Genomic DNA, 16,806 nt, shown 5'->3' on the forward strand with positions numbered 1-16,806 from the left:
ATCCAATACAAGGAGTAACCCAATAGTTCAGATCATCCACTGAGGGATGAGTTGAATGCTGGCTCGCCTGGAGAATGATATAATGAATGCGTTAGGCATTCAATCTTTCCTGCCCATGCCAAAAGTGACAAATGAGAACTCCATCTCTGCCTGCTGCCTAGGCATTTTGGGTATGTATATATTTGGGGAGTGAAAGGGAAGAATTGTTTTGGTGGGATGGTTCTCATCTCATTAGACAGTGAAGAAAGACACACAGGTTTGAAAGAAGGAATGAAGACACCAAAACAAATAGAGAGACTGTAGATAGGTTGGAGCCTTGGAATGCTCATTTCTCTTCTCTTATATTCTTAGATAAATGGTTCACTACCCCAGGCTCCACACCTCTGTACTCTCCCTGGTCCCCCCCCCCAAAAAACCCAACACAGTCTAGCATCCCTTCAACATTCTAACTCTTGGGTTTGGAGCCTGTTCAGCTCCAGAAATGCCACATCTACTACTAGGTTCTCAAATTGAAAGGGCAGCTTATGAATATAAGGGGATATTATAAGTATTTATGTGTGTGTAAATGTATTAATTATATACTACATATTCATATTGTATGTAATATTATATTTATATATTTTAATTTTATTTATATATAAATTTATATAATTATATATTTGTTTATATATATAAATAAATATATTTAAAATATTATATGTGTATATATATTTCTGTTAGCCAGAAAGTAATATTTTCTTATTGTTTTTGTCAAATATTAGATGAATTCTGATATGTCCAGTGTTGGTGCTGGACATTTCAGTTGAATAAAGGAGCTGTGTCCATTAGGCACAACAATGGGATGAGGAAAGGTGGTGATTCTTTGTTCTAAAATGGAATCATTATCAGTAATTCCTTTTCACCTATGCCTTCTCCCTTCTCGATATCTCTAAGTACTCTTCTTAGAACTTGTACCTTCTCACTTTCTCCCTGAACTGTTATTTTTTTCCTGATCATTGCAGATGTTGTTCCTATGTTGGGCGCCGAGGTGGAGGTCCCCAGGCCATATCCATTGGGAAGAATTGTGATAAGTTTGGTATTGTGGCTCATGAACTTGGCCATGTGGTTGGGTTCTGGCATGAACATACTCGGCCTGACCGAGACCAGCATGTAACTATCATCAGAGAAAATATCCAGCAAGGTAAGGTAACCCTGCTTTCAAGCACCATCTGATAGGTAGGACCTACCAATATTACTCAAGAAATTGAAGCAGGAGATAATAAAGTGACCCTCATTCTGGAAGTCATTCAATATAATGGTAGTGAAACATGCAGTAGGGAAAGAGAGAATACTTCTCTCTTTATTTCCAGTATCCTATAGGATGGATTCATGTCTTCTTATTAATTATAGCTAAATTTCCAAGTTTGGATCCTATACAATGGATCTGTTTATTTTCCTTCATGATGATCATATCTTCTGATTTAGAGAATGTATCTATAAGAATCAGCTATGTAGCAAAGTTGCTCTTTTTCTGGGTCCAGACCTGTGATTTCATCCTGGAGAGATCCCTAGATGAGGGAATTACTTCCATGAATGAAGTTTAATAAATGTTCTGCAAGTTATAGTTTTAGATTTGCCTTGAACAATGAAAGATAAAACTATCCTATCAGAGTCAAACAGCCACTGCATATTAGGAGCCAATTTGAACCCAAATTATTCTGCTGCAAGACTTGTATGCTACTTTGCTAGGCTACCTTTTAGCTAAAACTCCTGTACAGGCAATTGTAGTGTCTATAAAGTAGGAATAGAGTAAATATTTCCAAGAGGCTTTTATCTGGGTGGTCAAGGCAGAGAGACTTGTACATCTAAATCATGAAGAAATATAGCAAATCAACTTAAATTTGTCTTTTGGGAAATGTTTTTTTGAATGTGTGATATTCAAAGAAATATATATATCATATATATTGAATACAATGATAGTATATATGTAGAGAGAGAATATAATATATAATGTCTTATGGATACCTATGAAAAAAGCTTCTGTTCAGCATCTTTGTAATTCTCCAGGAGCTAGATTTATCCTTTCATGGATTATTCCCTTGTTCTTCCATTTATATGACTGATGCCTTTTCCTTTAGTGGCTATTTAGACCAAGCTAATTAAACTCAACCAGTTTCATCGCTTTTAAGTTGAAGAATTTAGAGTGATCTTGAGAGGTTAGAGAGGAGCAAGATGGAAGAATCTATGGTTTTCTTTCCAGTTGAAAATCTCAGACTTATTTAAACACACACACACACAACTTGAGTGTATGGTGTAGGCTTACTGTGCACCAGAAAGATTTTTTTTTGCCCAATTTTGTCCCCCTTTTAATGATGTCTTTGCTTTCCCAAGGACCTTAACGGTGTGCATTGTGTCTCAGGTCAGGAGTACAACTTCCTAAAAATGGAAGCTGGGGAGGTGAATTCGCTGGGAGAGACGTACGACTTTGACAGTATCATGCATTATGCCCGGAACACGTTCTCAAGGTTGGAAGCTAAGGTTCTGACTGCTGAGTTCTTTATTGTGCCTCTGGCAGGCTGGGTTAGGATTCTTAGTGATTTCCCAAGGGGTGGGGGTGGGGGGTCTCTGTGGGTATCCTACAGTGTACAGGTGCCTCTGTCCTTGATGCTCAGCACCCTCTGGCTTACAGTGAAATATAATCTAATCAGGAGTCTGCTAATAAGATTTAACCCCATTGTGAAAGCCACTGTTCCGTCATCGCCTAATGTCACAACTAGCAAACCGGAAAATGAAAATTATCAAGAGCTTCTGTTTAAAGTTCCCAATGAGTGAGTGGGGGGGGGTAGGGGTGGAGGGTAGAGGATGGAAGGGGAGGGGAGGGGGAGGAAGCCTTTGAAGGAGTGTCCTTGATTTTAACCAGGGCAGCAGTTAATAGCCCTTCTGGAGAAATTAGGTTTGTTTCAGATTTCAAAGGATTTCAGAGCCATTTGGGAGGGACTGTCAAGACCATAGGATCAAAGATTTAAAGCTAATAGGACCTTAGAGGTCATCTAGGCCAGCCGCCTCATTTTATGGATGAAGAGACAGCAGTCCAGAGAGAGGGGAAATGGTTTGGTCTAGGTCACAGGACTAGGACTTCTGACTCCACACCCAGTAGCACTCTCCATTATAACTCTCTGATTCATCTAGTTCAATATCCCTATTTTATAGATGATAAGACTGAGGCCCAGGGGAGTAATATGACTTGTCCAAGGTCACACAAGAGCAGAATTGGGACTAGAACCCACATTTCCCTGACTTTTAGTCATTTTGAGCTACAGGGTTTTCCTTGCCTGCAGAAGTTTAAGTACTTCTTACACCCTAGTTAAAGGAACCAAAAGAAGAAAGTAATCTTTCTCCCAGCTCTTGTTTTCAATGCCCACCTTTCCTTCGAATTTATGTAAGAGAAAAAAATGCTTGAAAAATTGCATTTCTTCCCTTAGCCCCCTTTAGAACATAAGGCCCTTGTCAGGAAGGGTTTCTTTGTAATTGCATCCCCAGTGCCTAGTACAGTGCTCAGCACATACTAGGTTCTTAATAAACATTTGTTGATAGATAGATTGATTGATTCTATTAGGCAGGGGTAGGAATGGCCAACGTGGTGGTCTTGGGAGTTGGGGAGTGAACTATAACAGGGACACAAATAACTGTAATACAAGGTAGAATGTGATAAGTACTTTAGAGAGGTCTGGATAAGTGCTTATTAAAAAAAATCTTGAGGAACACAGCTAGGGGGCTTAGTAGATTGCATGCCAGTCCTGAAGTTGTGAAGACCTGGGTTCAAATCTGGCATCAGATACTTCCTAGTTGTGTGGCCCTGGGTAAGTCCCTTACTCCCCTCTCCCCCTTTGCCTTACTTAGTCTTTGCCCTTCTGTTTTAGGGTTGTTACTAAGACAGAAAGTAAGAGTTACAAAAAAAGTTTGAGGAAGAAGAGATCACTTTCAGAGGTGCTAGGAGGGCCCTAGGGAAGGCTCTATACTCTCACACGAACATTATAAAAAATGGACAATTTTGAAGACTTTTTTAAACTGATGAATAAAATGGGCAGAACCAGGGGAATGACTTATATGATAACAATGATGGCATGTCAATCAACTTTGAAAGCTATAAACTATGACTAATATAACATCTCTTCATGATCCCAGAAGGCAGATGATAAAACATGCCATCCACTTTCTGACCAAAAAGCGATAGACTTAGGAGGCAGAATGAGACATCCATCCATACACACATGCATTCAGGCATACATATTTGTAGTCAGCCAATGAGGGATTTTTTCTTGCTTAATTGTACATTCTTTTAAGGAATTTATTTTTCTCTTTTCTTTTTTCCCAATGAGGTGGGGAATGGGAGAGGAAATAGATTTTTGTTAATTAAAAAACAATGAAAGTCGATGTGTATATGGGCAAGTGTCACAGATGTAATGTAGAATATTGTTTGCACTTTGGGATGAGATCACTGTTTTGTTGGTTTTGCTTTATCATTCTACTTTGTTTCCAAGGACTTTTCACAGAGTGGGAGCAAATTTACATTTTCTCTGTAAATGTTCGTAATGGAAAAGCAAAACGTCAACAAAACTTTTTTTTTTTAAAGGAAAAATTCAAGGAGGTAGTTGCTCTGGAGAAGAGCCATTTGGGTCTCAGTTTTCTCCTTTGCAAAATGAGAGTTGGATTAGATGATCTCTGAAGTTCCTTCCAGCTCTGCAATGCTTTCATTCAGCTTGCTGTGATGTGGAGACATTGAGTGTTTTATGGTCCATGGGGAGACTCGAGCTTAAGGGTCCTGCATGCTGGATCTCAAGGCCAGTTTATAGGATCCTGGACTTTGCTGCCTCTGGGCTGTAGGTGGGTGAGACAGGATGTGTTCAGTATCAGGGCCTGAGATGACCCATGGATTCTGGAAATGAGCCAGAGACAGGCTTCCTACTGGATCTGGCTTCATCACATCTGATCCCAATTTGAATTCTCAGTCAACAAGCAGCAGCTCGTCATGGTGGGATGAGTTCACTGCCAAGGCAGGACCATAGAAGTTAGGAGTGTAAGGGCACCTTAGAGATCCTTTAGTCCAATTCCCTTCATTTTATAGATGAGGAAACTGAGGCAGAGGGACATGAATTTACAATGAAATATAATTGAGGCAAATCAGTTACGCTAATCTGCTTCACCAAGTTATTTGTGTTGAAAAACGTGAATGGATAGAGAGGAGAGATCAACACAGAAATTATGGTGATTTCTTAAGGAAATTGAACCAAAGTCAATCAGCTACCACAAAGCTATCTAAAAGGGCTAGAAAATGAGCGGGGAGGGGGTAAAGCCAAGTATTCTGCCTGGAAATCCAGTCCTCTCAAGGGTACAGCCTGCGGTTCTGCCATTCCATACAGTGATGAGCTGACCCACCCTGTGAAATGTCTGTTACTAGAGGAGGCAGGGGAAGGATTCAAGCATTTCATTTAGTATTGAAGCCCCGAGATACAGTGTGGGTGGATTTTGTGATGAGCAAAAGTTAAATAGATCCCTCAAACTGAAGTACCTTTTGAGTGTACTCAAATCAAGGCTAACGCAGAGCTGTGGGCTCTCTCCCCCCTCCAGGCTTCTGCATGCTTTCAGAGAATGCAATCTAGCAGATGCTCTTGATTATGGGATCCTGGATACGGATCTGAAAGGGACCTCCAAGGCCATGTTGTCCAGCCCCCTCATTTGACCGATGAGGAAACAGACCCAGAAGATTATAGAGAAAGTGAGGGCTTTACAGGACGTAGGAGAGATACAGCTGTCTAGTAGGAAAACACAAGACTTGCAATTAGAAGGCTTCTCGTTGGCTGGGTGAAATTGAGTCAGTGTGTTTAGAGGGGAACAAGCAATGGGTTTGGGGTCAGAAGACCCAAGTTTGAATGCTGTTTTTGTTTTTTGTTTTTTGGCCCCAGCAGTTTATAAAGGACATTTAGCAAAGTGCATCCTTATTTTATGTTTGACCCTAGATAGATCATTCTTTAAGGATTAGTTTCCTCATTTGCAAGAAAAGGGATTGGACTTTAAGATTTCTTTCAGCTCTAAATCTAGGATCCTACAGTCACTGAACTTCATTGAGTTTGTTTTTTTTTTAAACATTTACCTCCCATTTTAGAATCAATACTATGTATTGGTTCTAAGGCAGAAAAGCAGTAAGGGATAGACCAGGGAGGTTCAGTGACTTGCCCAGGGTCACACAACTAGGAAGTGTCTGAGGTCAGATTCGAACCCATCTCTGGGGACCTGGCTCTCGATCCCTTGACCCACCTAGCTGCTTCATTGAGTTTTAGTCTCCTTTTCATAAGATGAGCATTTTTAAAATAAGTCTCACCTGTAAAAGGGGGATAATAATTCTTTCACTGCATGCCTCATAGAATTGCTTTAGATTTCTTGAGACTCTAAACATAATGCTGGCTTAAATCTTATTCCACTACACATACTTATTACACATGTCTTTGTAAACTCCTTGCTTGTGGATATTGTCTCATTCCTTGTGCATCTCTAGTGCCTAGCACAGTATGTGGCACACAGTTGGACTAATGGACACATTAGTCGATTGACTAATGATATAAAAGAGCTGACCATGGGTTCCTAATGGCTAGCCCAGCAGAGGGCACAGCGTAAGCTCAGGAAGGTCCTGCCGAACTGGAAAGCCCAAGAACAGACAGTGTATCTGCCATCCAAGGACCAGCCTCGCTGCACTCAGAGAGACTCTTCACTAGAGCATTGACACCAGGTGATGCTTTCTTTTGGCCCCAGCAGCTTAAAAAGGCCATCTGTTAAGGCACTGAGTGTGCTCCTCTGCATCAGTGAAGGAAGTACCCTCTGTGATGAAACCACACAGCCTTGGAATATTGAATAGATATTTCAGAATGATTTTTAGCACCTTCAGCTGCTTTGCTAGATGGGTTTTAAATGACCTCGTTTAGTGGAACTCCTGCTACATTCCATAATCAGGGAATTTGCTCCAGTGAAAGCTTTTCCTTGATGTTCAGCAAAAATGTCTCTGACTTTATCCCATCTTATTATTTGTAGCAATATGCCTCATTTGATGAGAGCCTGAAAATATAGCATCTTTGTAACCCCTTAAGAACTGGATTTCTTCCAGATGGGAAGGAGGCGTTATTCATGACTTTCTCTCCTAAATATTGACCAGCAGCACCTCAACCTTTGAGTGCCCAGTTCCCTGGCACTTTTCTTCCCCATCTCTTGTCTTCACTGACTTTGTGGTGTTGTTGGTATCTTTGGGGACTTAATTAGACAAAACTTGAAGAGATGAGGAAACAGTTCTCTGCTAAAAACAAAGGTACCTTTCTTCTTTTGGAAAACTCTGATCTGACATTTTTATTCCTTTAGGCATCTGCCAAACTTTTTCTGAGTTTAGCAGAATATAAACAGAAAGGATTTTTAGATACACAAAAGAGGGTTAAATTTTTACATCAATTAACCTTGAATTGTGAACTTTGTAGGACCCAGAGCCCTTTGAGTTGCTCAGAAAGTGACTATGCCACTTTTTACACATTGAAATATCAAGTTGTCAATCAATAAACAGATATTAAGCATCTCTTTTATGCCAAACTGTGTCCTAAGTGCTGAAGATTAAAAAAAAAAGACAAAGGACAGTTCCTGCTCTGAAGGAGCTCATAGCCTGATGGAGGAGGCAACATGCCAACAGTTACATACAAACAAGCTATGTACAATAATCAACAAAGAGAAGATGCTAGAATTAAGAGGGAACAGAAAAGACTTCCTGTAGGAGGTGGGATTTCAGCTGGGACTTGAAGTCAGAAATTGTCTTTAGTCAACCAATCAACAAAAATCTATTTAAAATTAATGTGAATGAAACACTGCTTGAAAATTGAGGGAAGGAAAATGTGGTCTTTTGTCCCCACAGGGCATATGGAGATGATAAAGGAGGAGATGATACATATATAGTCACATAAAGAGATAATGACAATCTCAGGCAATAGATGTAAATGCTAAAGTGCACAGTGGGAGGCAGCTAGGTGACACAGTAGATGTGTTCCTTGGGTCAGGAAGACCCAAGTTTGAATCCTGTCTCACTAGTTGGGTGACCCTGGGCAAGTCAGACTTTGTGCCTCAGTTTCCTCATCTGTAAAATGGGGATTATGATAGTACCTACCTCACAGGGTTGTTGTGAAGATCAAATGAGAAAATATGTAAAGCAGTTTATAAACCAAGATCTACGTGAATGTTAGTTATTAGTAGTAGTAATAAAAGTAAAGTCAAATAATTTAATCTTCAGAATAAAAAATGTTTCACTCTTGTATTTGATTCACTAAGAGTTAACACAATGTTTTGAACATAGTAACTACTAAATAAATATTGCTTGATTCATTGTTAAAGGAACTCAGGAAGGGAAGAAATCACTTTTAAATGGAGAAGCCAGAGAAAATTCCATGGAGGAGATGGGACTTTGGATTATAGGATCATGGCGGCTAGCTGGTAGAGAAGCTAGATGATATGAAGTCATAAAGACCTGAGTTCAAGTTTAGCTTCAGACATTAGCTGTGAGACATTGAGGAAGTCACTTAAACACTTTGTCTTAGATTCATCAATAAAATTGGGGAAATAGTTGCATTTACCTCCCGAGGATCAAAAGAGATAATTTATGTGAAGCACTTTCTGAATGTTAGTTATTATTATTATTACTATTATTATAGAATTTTAGATCTAGACGGAACTTTAAGAGATGATCTGATTCAGCCATCTCATAGAAAAGGAACCTGAGGTTCCAAAGTCTAGAATGACTTTCCTTTGGTTTTATGAATCCAAGTCTGTGTGCTTTTCCTTCTATAATCTATTGTCTTCTGGGCTGGATCTTGAAGGATTCCAGGATAATGATTGTGGTGGTTTTTATCTGTTTATTATGTTTTTGTTTATATTTAATTTATTTTTATATTATTTATTTATTATTACATTTATTTTATTTATATTGTATTTTTTGTATTTTGTATTTTTATTTATTTATATTGTATTTATATTATCTATCACAGTGCCTTGCACATATGAGGTGCTGAAGAAATGTTTCTTCAATTGAATTCTGTTACAGGGGGTGGCATTCTAGGCAGTGGGCATGAGCTGAGCAAAGGCTTAGAAGCAGATATGAACAAAGTAGGATCAGGGAATGGATCAGGCAGTCTCAAGCAGATGATTCATGTAGAGGGGCAGTGGGAGATAAAAACTGGGAAGAATGGAAAGACCCAAGTTCCTGGCTAAATAGTTTGGACTTTATCCCCTAGATCAGAAGTGTCAAATCTACTACCTATGTCCCATAATTCTTCTTAGTGCAGCCCAAGCCAGAATAAAATGCAGTTCCTATCTGATTTTAATATGTTGATGCATTAATAAAAATAGAAACATAATCATGTGGTTTTCCAAGTCAATACGTGGCCTCTGGAGGATCCTTCTATATGGTTTAGTGGCCCTTAATTCTATTTAAGTTTGACATTATTGCTTTAGATTATGAGAAAGCACTGGGTAAGACTTTTTGATCAGGTAGAGAATAAAATCTAAAAATTTCATCTGGAGAAGGAAAAACTTTTGTAAAACAACTTTTTATATGTTAATAGTTAATATGGGACCACAGGATTATAGACTTAGATCTGCAATAAATCTTAGAAGTTATTAAGTTCAGTCCCCTCATTTTACATATGAAGAAACTGAAGATCAACAAAGTCAAGTGACTTACTTGCCCAGAGTCACACTGCTAATAAGATTGAGTTGTGGTTTGAACTCAGGTCTTCCAAACTCCAAGTCTATTGTTCTACTCACAATACCACCCTGTGTTAGTAAGAGTTCTAAAATCTTTCAGAGTTCTTTTCCTGGTTCTGTTCATTGAACTCCATCACTTTATCTTCCCAAGTTTCTCTGAATCCTTTACTTTTATAATTTCTTATGGTTCAGTATTTCATTGTAGTTGTTTGCTGTTCAGTTTTTTCTAGCTGTATCTGGTTGTTGATGGCCCCATTTGGGGTTTTCTTGGCAAAGACACTGGAGTGATTTGCCATTTTCTTCTCTGGTTGAAACACATGGCTAGTAAGTATCTGAGATTGGATTTGAATTCAGAAAGCTCAGCACCCTATTCAGTGTGACTTCTTATTCAACCATTCCCCTAATCCATGGGCATCTAGTTTGTTTGCAGATCTAAATGTTTCTCAGTCTTTCCTCCACTTGATTTTTTAGGGGCCTCCTGGGCTAACCATGATAATACAAATCAGCACCAAGATCTTTATCCTTCAAAATGAAACATATTTATTGAGCACCTACTATGTATAAAGGACCATACGGGTAGAGAAGGGTACAAGGATGAACATGATATTTTCTGCTCTCAAGAGGCTTGCCATCTAGTGGGAGATCACAAGACAAGTACCCCCAAAAAATCATTGTTTAAAATAGGATATAACAACCATTTTAAGAGGTATAAACCAACTATGGTAGAAATTCAAGGAAAGGAGACTCCAGGTTATTTTTTGAGGGGAGTGTGGTGCTGCTAGGAAGTTAGCATTTAAGGTAAATCTTAATAGGATCTGGGGATCTTTTTAATTTTCCATTTATGGCCCTCATTTTAATGAGTTTTTGTTTTTGCCCTTTACTGAAATATCCTCTAATGCCTCATTGTGGCATGGAGTTAACCAACCTTGGCTTTGCAAAGGTTATGTCAGTGAAATGCGAGCTCTCCCTGGTCTTACCAAGCTGGAGAGGTTTCATGTAGAAGCCTAAGCAATATGAATAGGCAGCATTTCTATATCCTTTTAATGTATTCAAAGCTTTTTATTGTTATCTTAGCGGATTTTTGTCATCAGCCAGTTATCTGATGACCAGCCTAGTAGTAGTGTTTGGAGAGACTCACCACCAGAGATAGCTCCTGGGTGCTGAACTTGTTCAGTCAATGCAATGCATGAAGACTGTCTCCTAAGGTGTAGAGGGATCACAATCCTTGTTAGAGAAGGGAATGCCTAACTAATATAGAGGTGAATCTTCTCAATTATGGGGTTTGAGTTTTGTTTAATTCAAGACTGGACTTTCCAAATTCATGCTTCTTTTCCCAGGGCTGTCTCAGCAGAAGTTAGGCTAGGGACAGCTAGATGGTTCAATGGATAGGAAGCAAGGAGATGGGAGGTCCTGGGTTCAAATGTGGCCTTACACACTTCCCAGCTGTGTGACCCTGGGCAAGTCACTTAAACTCCAATGCTGCGTCCTTACTGCTCTTCTACTTTAGAACCAACACAAAGTAGTGATTCTAAGATGGAAGGTAAGGGTTTAAGAAAAAGAAGTCAGGACCAATCACTCAGCTGCAGCACCTTAGCCTTACTCTTTTTCTTGCCTCCCTTAGGATGTTGTGCTGTTGAGACTCAGGGCCTCTGGGTAGTTAGCATCTAGAAGAGATTCCTTGGTGTAAGCATCTGCAAGAAGAATGGATTCCATTCCTTGGGTCATTCTCTCACCAAGAGCTGTGCCTTATATAAACAAGCATCTTGGATTTTGAAATGGCCTCTGAGGCCATTTCAGAGGGAACACACTGAAGAACCAGGAAAAGCTTCCTACAGAAGTTGAGCTGAACTCCATTTTGAAGGAGGCCAGGGAAACCAGGAGGTAGAAGTAAGGAGACAGTACTCTAGGCATGGAGGACATCCAGTGAAAAGTCTAGGAATTGGGAGATGGCCTATTATGGGCAAAGAATAGCAAAAAGGTCATTGTTGCTGGATTATAGAATGTATGAAGGAAAACAAAGTATAAGGTGGGCCAGGAGTTCAAATCTAGCTCCAGACACTTATTAGCTGTGTGAACATGGGCAAGTCACTTAACCCTGTTTGCCTCAGTTTTCTCATCTGGAAAATGAACTGGAGAAGAAAAGGGCAACCTTCTCTAGTATCTTTGCCAAGGAAACCCCAAACAGGGTCACAAAGAGTCAGACAAAACTGAAATGACTAAGCAACAATAATAAACAGCAGAATATAAGGAAACCAGCAGAATAGGAAGGGGCCAGGTCATGAAGGACTTTAAAAGCCAAATAGAGAATTTTGTATTTCATCCTGGAGGTATATGAAACCACTGAATAGTAGGAAGGGACCTCAGAAGACTTAGTTCAATCTATAACTGAACAAAAATACTTTCTACATTATAAACAATGATCATTTCTTCTCCACTTGAAAACCTCCAGTGAGAGAGGACCCCAAAGGTGCCTCACTGCAGGGTAGTTGTCATTGTTAGGAAAATTTCTCTGACATTGAGCCAAAATTTCCTTCTCCATAACTTCCACCCATTTCTTCTTGTTCTGGCCCCTCCATGACCATGCATAACAAATCTAGAACTCCTTCGAAATGATGACCCTCCTGAGATTAGAAAACAGCTTCCTATTTCCTCCCCATCTTCCCCCAGGACTCCCAAGTCTTCTCTAAGCTACATATCCCCAATTTCTTCAATCTATCTTTACATGGAATGAACTCCAGGCTCCTCACCATCTTGATTATCTTCATCTGGGTATCTACCAGAAGGTTAATGTACCTTCAAAAATTCCCCCAGGAACAGAACACAGTAATTCCAGCATAATCTGATCAGGATGGTCCACAGGACCCTCTAATGGGACTGCTCATTCTGATCATGATACTTCTTTACACAGACTATGATGCTATTAGAATAGTATAGTTTGAGGCATTGTGGATGGAGAAGGCATGGGCTCAAGTTTGAACCCGCATTCATATTAGCCATGTCACCCTGGCAAGTAATATGTGCTATTAAAACTCTCAATAACTCTCTGTGCCTGTACATTATCAATCGATGAGCATTTATTCATAGTGCCCAGGCACTGCATGCCAGGTGCCAGGGATATAAGTACAAAGAATAAAAGAATTCCTTCTAACAAAGAGCATAAATTCCATTGGGAGACAAGTACATTTCTAAGCATATACAGCACAAATATAAATCGAAATAAATGCACATTTATATATAAAGTAGTTAAATCCAAGGTAGTTTGGGAGAGAGAGCATTGGCAACTGGGAGGGATCAAGAAAGGCTTTTTGTAGAATATGATGTTTGAGATGCATCTTAAAGGAAGAAAAAACCCTCAGATGGAAGTAAACAGAGACTGCATTCCAAGAATGTGTGAAAGAATGGAGATGGAGGGTGGAGTGTTGTTTATGTGAGGAACAAAGAGAAGGCCATTTGGCTGGATCATAGAGTGCTGGAGAGGAGTAATATCTCACGAGGATGGACAGCTAGATTGACACCAGGTTGTGTAGGGCTTTAAAGCTAAACAGAGGAGTTAATATTTTATCCTAATGGCAATAGGAAGCCAATGGAGTTGAATACAGGAGTTATCAGGTCAGAAATATACTAGAGGAAAATTACTTTTGGCATCAATGCTGGACTGTAGTGTTGAGAGACTTGAGGCAGGGAGATTGAGTAGAAGAAGGCTTTTCAAAAACCTAGGTGAGAGATGATGAGAACCTGAACTAAGGTGGTAGCTGTGGGAGTAGAAAGAAGAGTCAAATATAAGATGAAAGATGCTGTAAAGATAGAAACAGTAAGACTTGGGATGAGGGTGACTGAGGAATAGAATATAATGCAGCTGAGATTATTAACCTAGGAAATCTGGAAAGATGGTAGTATCTTCAACAGAAATGGTGAAGTTTGGAAAAGAGGAGAATTTTGGGGAAAAGATAATGAGTTAAGTTTTCAGCATGTTGAGTTTGAGATGTCTCTGAGCCTTCAAGTCTGAAATGTCCATTAGGCAATCAGTAATGAAAGATTGAAACTCAGGAAAGAGACAAATTGGTGCTAATGAGATTACCATGGGAATGAACATAGATGGAGAAGATAATAGGGCCTAGGACAAAACTTTAGGGAACACCCACAGTTAAGAGGGGTGATATGGATAATAAACCAGCAAAGGAGATTGAGAAGGGACAGTCTTACAGGTAGAAAGAGATCCAGGAGAAAAGTATCACAAAAACTCAGAGGAGAAAGTATCTAGGATGGAGTGGTCCATGATGTGAAAAGTTGATGATAGGACAAGAAGAGGCCTGAGAAGAGAACATCATATTTAGCAATTACGGGGTTATTGGTAATTTTGGAAAGAGCAGTTTCAATTGAGTGGTGAGATTCTGATAAGGAAGACTACAAAGGGTTGAGGAGTGAGAGGAGTTACTGGACATGGTTTAATTTAGACATCTTTTTCAAAGAGTTTCATTGAAAAAAGTAGGAGAGAGATGGGATAATTGCATGAGATGACTGGTCTAGTAAAGACTTTTAAAGAATAGAGATACTTGGACATATTTGAAGGCACTTTACAAAGAACCAGTAGACTGGGAGAGATGAAGATATAAAGGTGGATGTACTAGGGTAAAGGACCAAATGGACAAGAAGAGAGGCTGGCCCTGGTGAGAAAGGCCATTTAAAAAAATCACAGATTGAAGAAAAAAGGAGGTGAGAATGAAAAAATCTGTCAAAGAGTTTTGAGATAAGGAGAATGGGAGAAGATATTCATATCAAATAACCTCAGTTTTCTCAGTAAATAGACAAAGTGATCAGCTGAGAAGGGGATGGACCAGAGGTGATGGGGAGGCTTTAGAGGTTTGGAATAACCTCTGTGAGGAGTGAGATAAGGAATCAATTAGGGCAAAATAAAATGACTGCTTTGCTCTATGAGGATAACAAGATTGTATCATTTTCCAGTGAGCATACAGAGACTTCCTTCATCCATATTCATTGACTGGTGAGTAGGAACAGAGAAACCAGGTGGTGAGATTAATCCAGGGCTACGGTTTGGCAAGAGATAGATAAACTGAGGATAGGACAAAGGGGGAAGGGATTTAAGAGCAGAGGACAGTATAGAGTTGAAATGACCAATAACTGGGTTGAGATTGAAGAGAGAGGAGAGTGAAGTCAAAGCTGACATGAGCCCTTATAAGGTGGGGGGATTGGAGATCTCTGATGGTAAAGAACAGGTTTAGGAGGAGTGTGCTTTTTCACTTAAATAATGTTTAGCTGTACCTCCCCTATCCCTTGCATTGTAAAATCATCTATTTGCTTTTTAAAAGAAATATCTTTATTTTTAATTACATACTTAGTAACCACTATCACCAAAAACATTTAACTAAACAAATACATAAAAAAGATTATGTGCAATATCACAAACTCCACATTGCTTACAATTTGTTTAAAAATGTGTAAATTATATATGTGTGCTAATATAAACATCCTCTGCTTTCGAGTTCCCTTTGGATTTGTTTTACTTACTTTTTTTCTCTTGCTTTTGTGGCTGTTATATTTTTAATTGTAATCATGGAATGTGTTATTCTTATTTTCTTTTTTCTCTCTCTTCATTTCTTCATACATTTGGAATCAGCTATTTGAACTTTATATTGATTGCTATTAAATTTATTCTTTAAAATTTGCTGCATTGCTCTAGGCTGTTGGGATTTGGATGGATCTGAACTCTGTCCTCCAATGAATGGTACTTCTCTCAAATTCATGTCTCTTAAAATCTAATAGACATGCCATCTTCATCCAAGTCAGTTGGACATGACAGGATAAAGGACAGATCCTAGAATACTAATAACTATCATAATAATAGTTAGCATTTATGTAGCATTTGAAGATTTGCAGAGGACTTTATAAATATTATCTCATTTGATCCTCAGAACAACCCTGAGAGGTGGATGTCATTATCCCCATTTTTTAGGTCAGGAAACAAAGTTACAGAGCAGTAAAGTGACTTTTCCAGTAACACACAACCAGTAAGTGTTTCAATCTACATTTGAACCCAAGACTTTCTCACTTCAAACCCAACACTCTAGACACTATAGCACTTAGGTGCCTTGCTACCTCTCTTTAAGCTGACATATATCCATTAATGACATCTCTTTGGAACTGGTCATTCAATCAATTCTGGATCTCACTCTATAATCTAATATTCTATTATTTAGCCAGTTCTTCTTAATCTTTTAACTATTTCTTACATGGCATATATTTTCTGAAAACCCATCACTATCTTACTCTCCTTTCTCTGGATATACTCAATTTGGCCAATGTCTACCCTAGGATGAACTTGGAAGTGATGCAGTTCCAGTGCTCAGATGTGTTCTGACAAGGATAGAGAATAGTTGGACGGTTATCTCCATCATTAGGGATGCTCTATGCCTTTTATTATAGCCTGCATTTACATGGGCTTTCTTTGGCCAGGACTTTACACAGTTAACATAATTTGAGCTCATTATCCACTAAAATCCCTAGGATTTTTTCATATAGCCTCTCTTCCCTCATCTTATGTATTTGATTTTTAAAATCCAAATATTCACCCCCACTCTGTCTTGCTCACGAAACTATTATGACCACCACTTCCCTTTCTGGCTATAAGATGGTATAATTACTTTCTCCCAACACTATTATTTAGTTATTAACATTTATATGGCATTTTTTCCCTTTTTTAAAAGTAGATTGTTATTTGGCTAATGTGGAAATGTGTTTTGCATTACTTCATATGCATTATAGGTATCACATTTCTTGACTTCTCAATAGTTGATGGAGGGAGTGGAAGAAGGGAGAAAATTAGGAGATGAAAATAAAAAAAAATAAAATGGGGAAGGCAGCCAGGTGGCTCAGTGGATAGAGGGCCAGGCCTGGAGATGGGAGATTCTAGGTTCAGATCTAGCCTCAAACAGTTCCTACGTATGTGACCCTCAGCAAATCACTTAACCGTCCCCCCCTTGCCTTAGCCCTTACCACTCTTCTGCCTTGGAACCAATACTTAGTATT

The 16,806-nt window shown here is 39.0% G+C and overlaps 1 protein-coding gene across 1 annotated transcript in view; it reads left to right on the forward strand.

The window, feature by feature from the left end:
• TLL2 (tolloid like 2) overlaps window positions 1-16,806 on the forward strand; it is a 173,322-nt gene that overhangs the window by 93,999 nt on the left and 62,517 nt on the right. The window contains exons 6-7 of the mRNA XM_007478707.3: window positions 1,002-1,180; window positions 2,399-2,504. Of these exons, the coding sequence (XP_007478769.2) occupies window positions 1,002-1,180; window positions 2,399-2,504 (285 nt within the window). The remainder of the gene's footprint in view (window positions 1-1,001; window positions 1,181-2,398; window positions 2,505-16,806) is intronic.

The sequence above is a fragment of the Monodelphis domestica genome, chromosome 1 (assembly GCF_027887165.1).
Source record: "Monodelphis domestica isolate mMonDom1 chromosome 1, mMonDom1.pri, whole genome shotgun sequence".
Lineage (NCBI taxonomy): Eukaryota > Metazoa > Chordata > Mammalia > Didelphimorphia > Didelphidae > Monodelphis > Monodelphis domestica.